The sequence below is a fragment of the Acanthisitta chloris genome, unplaced genomic scaffold (assembly GCF_000695815.1).
Source record: "Acanthisitta chloris isolate BGI_N310 unplaced genomic scaffold, ASM69581v1 scaffold752, whole genome shotgun sequence".
Lineage (NCBI taxonomy): Eukaryota > Metazoa > Chordata > Aves > Passeriformes > Acanthisittidae > Acanthisitta > Acanthisitta chloris.
This window is the reverse complement of record NW_008661926.1, coordinates 33,132-38,803: the sequence shown is the minus strand read 5'-3', so window position 1 is coordinate 38,803 and position 5,672 is coordinate 33,132. Positions and strand designations below refer to the sequence as shown.

Sequence of the window (5,672 nt, the reverse complement as noted above, 5' to 3'; positions counted from 1 at the left end):
CCTGCTGAAACAGAAGTTCATTTAAATAAGCTTTCTCTAAATGTTTGTCAGTGTTATAACCACATAGCACCTCAGACTTGCTCCATTTAGCTAAAGCATCTGCAACCTTTAACCCTCTATTATCAGCTCTGATTGTTATTGACAGGCTAATTTCCCTGCCGCTGCAGTGCAGGAGATAGACAGAGAGCATTAGCCTTGAGAAATCTGTGACCTTTAGCTGCCAGATTACAGAAGCATAAAACTTGAAGTTAGAAGAGACCTATTATGTCATCTTGACTATCTCCCTGTGCATACAGGACTGTCCCTTTCTGTAGAGCTGATCAAAGCTGGATTGACCCTCATTTGGGGTATCCATGGTGAAACATCTCCCAGCACAGTGTCTGCAAGATGTTCCTGCAGCAGATTGCAGCTTTGTGTATAGCTTATACTTATTATGTACATTTTCCCCCTCCTCTTTTTATCGTGAATGATCTCCTGGAAACTGTTTGTCAGGTCTAGCCCTCTCTGGTGTTTGTGGCCTGGGGGAATCTTTGCTCTTTGTCAGAGAATTTCCAAACCGCTTGAATCCCTTGATATGAAGCAATAGGAAACAGGAGTATGTGCCCAGTGAGCCCTGGGAAGATGATGATGGGTATTTGGGGAAATGCCTGGTCTCCTCCGGCAGCTGCAACCCTAACTCACCCATGTTTCTCCCTACATGGTTTCTCCCTACAGACGTCTATCAGCATTTAATCCTGGTACAAAGTCCCATTTTCCCCTCCATGCATGCATTACTCCTCCTTCCCTTCAGCAAGAGGTCAGCAAGGCCAAACAAGACATGTGGAACAGTCTCTGGTGTCTGAATTGTCCTTGCTTTTTCTCCAGGGAGACCAGGCTGCTCTATCATATGTCATCCATAAACTTGCCTTTGCTTCATTTCTGCTCATATAAAACTCACTGGTGCTTTTCAGAGTGGAGTGGTCATGAACATTTTTTATATTATTTAAACAGGGGCAGAAGTTTTTCTAAGAGAGAGTTCCTTCTTCCCCTCATTTTTTTCAGTAGCTCTTGCCTCTTCACAGTCAAACACTGAGTAGACCAGTAAAAATCTAATTTATATGCATGTCATCATATTTTTATATTCCATTCTGGGCTCTGAAGGTCAAGCTGTGCTGGTGTGGGCTTGGGCATACTGAAAGGGTTAGCAATTCTCTCATTAAGATTTGTTAATAATTCAGCTGATGTCTGAATGAGGAAAGAAGGCTGTTCCCTCTACTGTAGGTGCTGCGAGGCTTGCAGAAGTGACACATATTATCATCAATAAAGAATGCAGATGAGGGGCTGTTCAGAGGAAATTATGTCACCTCTATATATGCAACCACCTTCTGGTATGAAAACCAATGTAAAGTTGCTGCAGGTAGCCTGGTCTTACAGTTAAAATGTTGTGTTAAGACTGAAGGGGTAAAAATTTTGCAGCCTGGCCACAATCTTTGTGCATGCCACATACTATAAAAAACAGGGCTCACTGAAGTCAGATGGGATTTACACATTTAAAAAATTTAAAATCTTTTGGAAAATAACTTTACATTGCTCTAAGAGTATTTGTCCCACATGATGCAGCCTGGATAGGGATACCTGAGTGGGGTCTGAGCCAGCCTGTCCTGCAAAGCACATGTCTGGGGTAATTAGTCCAATCTCAGGAAGGTTCATTAGCTCAGGATGAAGTGATACATGTCTGTATTCATACTCCTCCTTGTTCCAGACACATATCAAGCAACTTCTAGGAGCCACCTGGAGCCACAGTGCACCATGTACAGGTAACTGGAGACTCTCTCTCATTGACGCAAGGCAACCTTGAATATTTCCCTGGCATTATGGTCTTTGAAGCTAGAGCACTAGATGTTTGACAAGTACACTGAAACTACAGGGATGGAACACATCCCTGCACTACTCTGTTAGTAATGTATAACTGAAGAATATGGCTTTTCTGGAAAGTGGTGATTTATGGTTTTTCTCATATTCTTTTTAAAGAAATCACAGTATTCTATTTCCAGCCAATCTCATTCCAGTACGATATGAAGCAGCTGATTATGTTCATGCTGAAAAAGATGAAATGTCTTGGTCTTCTTTCATACCATCCTTCCCCCTTTACCTACCAGGGGAAATTTTTTACCAGGTCATCTTTGAAAATTACTTCTTTAAACAAATATCTTGAACCTTTCCTTCTAGAAAACCCCTGGTCTCTGTGGATCTGGACAAGTGACATTAAGAATGCAGGGACAGATGCCACCATATTCTTCCAGATTTATGGAGACAAGGGGAAGTCAGATGAGATGAAGCTGGACAATAATTCAGACAACTTTGAAACTGGACAGACTGACAAGTTCATGGTATGAATCTTGTGCGAGTGGTAAGTTTAGTTTGATACTGTTTTCCAGGGCACTAGCTTCAACACTGAATCGAAGATCATCAGCATGAGATCTTTGCTTAGTTAGGTCCCTCTGAAGTGGAGGTGAAGTCATTCGGTTTGGTGGTGATGCGAATTATTTACTCACCTATGGGTATGGCTTGTCTTCTTCAAACAGGGATTAGGCTGGGGTTTTTTGACTCCTCTCTGATTTAGCTCTTAAAAGATATTCAGAGTTGTCCTTCGTGTGTGTGCTTTCCTGACTTACAGAAATGGATAATGTACTATTTTCCCCCTCGATAGATCGAGCTCCCTGAGCTGGGCACATTTTATAAGCTTCGGATATGGCATGAGAAACGAAGTCCCTTTGCTGGCTGGCATCTGAATAAGGTGAGGGTACAGCAAGACAAGGTAGACCTGAAAAGCCAGATTGGTCACTGAGGTCTTCAGTGCCAGTACTGTGTTCCCCAGCTAACAGCTGAGTTTGATGTGTAGTGGTCAGAGATGCCTCCCTGTACAGACAGTGCTGACTGAGAGGTGGAAGCCTGCAGAATAAGAGGTTCAGAGGAGACCTTCTCACACTCTACAACTCCCTGAAAGGAGGCTGAAGGCAGGTAGGGGACAGTCTCTTCTCCCAGGTAGCAAGTGACAGCTCGAGTTTCACCAGGGGAATTTTAGTTTGGATATTAGGGATAATTTGTTCACCAAAAGGGTGGTTGAGCACTGTCACAGGCTTCCCAGGACAATGGTGGAGTTGCCATCCCTGGAGGGATTTAAAAGCCATGTAGATGCCGCACTTGGGGGCATGGGGTAGTGGTGGATGTGGCAGTGCTGGGGGAATGGTTGGGCTCGATGTTCTTAGAGGACTTATCCAGCCTAAATGATTCTGTGATGCTAAGTATGGGAACTGAGAACAATGGGAAAAGGCATCTTCCAACAGCTCAGATTGATGGTGAAAATCATGTTTTCCCACCTTCTGTTGTCAGACCACTGTAGTCTCACATCACTGCTACCAGGGTTGTTTTCCTTGCTCTTCAGAAAGCTTCCTACTCTTAGCCATCATTACTGTACAGAGAGGTAAACCCACTCCTACTATGGCCTAATTAGACTGTCCATAACAAAAAAATGATTACTGCAGCGACCTATTGCACGCTGGAGCCCTGAAGCACTGACAGCCTTGTTGCAAGAGATGCACATCTGCAGAATGGAGGAAGCCACAGATACTGTGCAGAAGAGAGCAGTACTGTGCTGTCTGGGAAATCAGAAGGGTGATCTGCTTGATCTTCAGTCACATGTCCTTTGCTCTACCTGCACTGATCACCATGCTGTCAGGCCTCACTTCGGTGGTCTAGGCAGCAAGTTAATCTCCAAATTTCACCCATACTCCTCCTGAAGAGCTTGGAAGGCACTCTCTGCTCTTAACAAAACACACACTTGGCTCTGCAGCCGTAAATAACTGTGATGATAAATCACAGTTTGCCTCTTGGAAGTTTTTCTTGCAGGCCTCTAGTGTGCTTTAACAGATTCTGCTCTCCTGCAGTCATGGAGTTGCGAAAGCATCTGCAGCCAAACACTCATCTCCAGTAGGAAGAGGGCATCAAATACTGCTGTTGTTGCAATATAGTGGGAAAAGGTGTCTGGCTGTAGTCTTTATCAAAAAGAAAGTGTTGGTCAGACTTTGAGCTACTGCAATTAGCTTGTTTACAGATGACAAGTTTAGATCTTCCTTAGCTATATATTTCCCTAGGGTATCCATCCTCTTTTTCTGTGCAAAGATTGTGTTCAGAGAAGACAAGAGGGATCTGAAGGTGTGTCTAGGATTCACCTTGGGCCAAACTCTTCAAGCAAACCTGGCTAAGATGCATGAAATTCTTCAATAATCTTATGGTTGGGCTCAATGATATTAAAAGGTTTTTTCCGCTGAAATAATACTATGATTCTATGACTATGAAATCAATCAGTCTGATATCTTCTGGATGCATCAGGCTCACTGCACATGAATCCCATCACTTACACATCCATTTTTAGCGTCTAAGAACTTAGAGGAAGCCTTAATGATGCTCTGTTCCAGTTTTCACACATTTCGTGCCAGGTTGGCTTCATGTTGGTCCAGGCTTCCATTTTCTATTACAAAACATAGAGCAGCCACACTGGTCAGGCCATAAGTCCATCTAGCCCGATATTCTCTGTCCTGTGTCACATAAGGGCATGACTGGAGAATGGTAATAAAAGGACAAGTATTTATTCTTCCAGTTTACTTCCAGCTGGACACTTCCTGAACAGATCTACTAAATACAAAGCATTTAGTAGGTTTTTCTCCCAGTCATTTTTTGAGGTGTTCAGCCTCCCATTGAACATTTAAACTTTTAGCAACCATAACAGCTTTTGGCAAGGACTCACAGGATGATTGTGCCCTTTGTTTGCTTAGAACTTTGTTCCACAAGCTTCATTTGATGCCCTGTATTTCTTGTAGCTGAAGAGTGAACAGTTGACTCCTCTCTGACTTCTCCATGTCACCATGATTTTATAGATCTTCAGCATGCTCTTCCTTCACCTACTTCACCAGACATCTTCAGACCACCACTTTATTGGCTCATTACTCCTTTGGAAGCTACTGCTGATCTTTGATCAGGCTTGCTGCCATTTCTGGGTGTTTTCTCGATGTGCCATGCATTGATTCTGAGCAGTGAGAGCCAGCAGCACAAACCCCATCCGTGATTTGCTCTGTGGGTTTACACAGTGTTATATGATGAACAATTTTAAGAGCCACAGACTCTCTCAAAACTTTCACAACACCATGGAGTGATTGGAGAAAGAAGGAATGAAAAACCGTCAGCTATGACAGACTTTGCTCTATGCATCACTACAGCGCACATGTTGGAACAATGGTCTCATTATGAATGTGTTTTATTTCTCTGCTGCTACCTACTCTTGTCTCCCTGGCAAAAACCTGTCAGGAGCTTGTTGCTTTTTTGTCTTTAAGCCTCTGAACTCATGCAGTGTTTGGTTTAATGAAGGTAACTCTGCTGAAAACGCTGACAAAAGAAAAATACTCATTCAACTGTGGCCGCTGGCTAGATATAAATGAAGAGGACAATGAGATTGTGCGGGAGCTCCCTGCGGAGGGATCTCTAGTGACTGAAGTCATGCCAGGTGAGGGCCATGGGCTCTGTGCAGGGGCTTGCTTAGGACCTGAATAGAAAGAAACTCTCTTTGTGTGAGAGCTGTGCAGGCAGACCAATGCAATTCAATTAACTTCTCTTTCTGGCACTTTCTCTCTGCAGTA

General features: G+C 43.4%; 1 protein-coding gene across 1 annotated transcript in view; it reads left to right on the top strand.

Annotated features, from left to right (window-relative positions):
- The window catches only part of LOC103798124 (lipoxygenase homology domain-containing protein 1-like), a gene marked incomplete at both ends in the record, with an annotated part of 45,143 nt that overhangs the window by 9,181 nt on the left and 30,290 nt on the right, over window positions 1–5,672 (top strand). Inside the window, 3 exons of the mRNA XM_009070367.1 lie at window positions 2,209–2,369; window positions 2,690–2,776; window positions 5,404–5,539. Of these exons, the coding sequence (XP_009068615.1) occupies window positions 2,209–2,369; window positions 2,690–2,776; window positions 5,404–5,539 (384 nt within the window). The remainder of the gene's footprint in view (window positions 1–2,208; window positions 2,370–2,689; window positions 2,777–5,403; window positions 5,540–5,672) is intronic.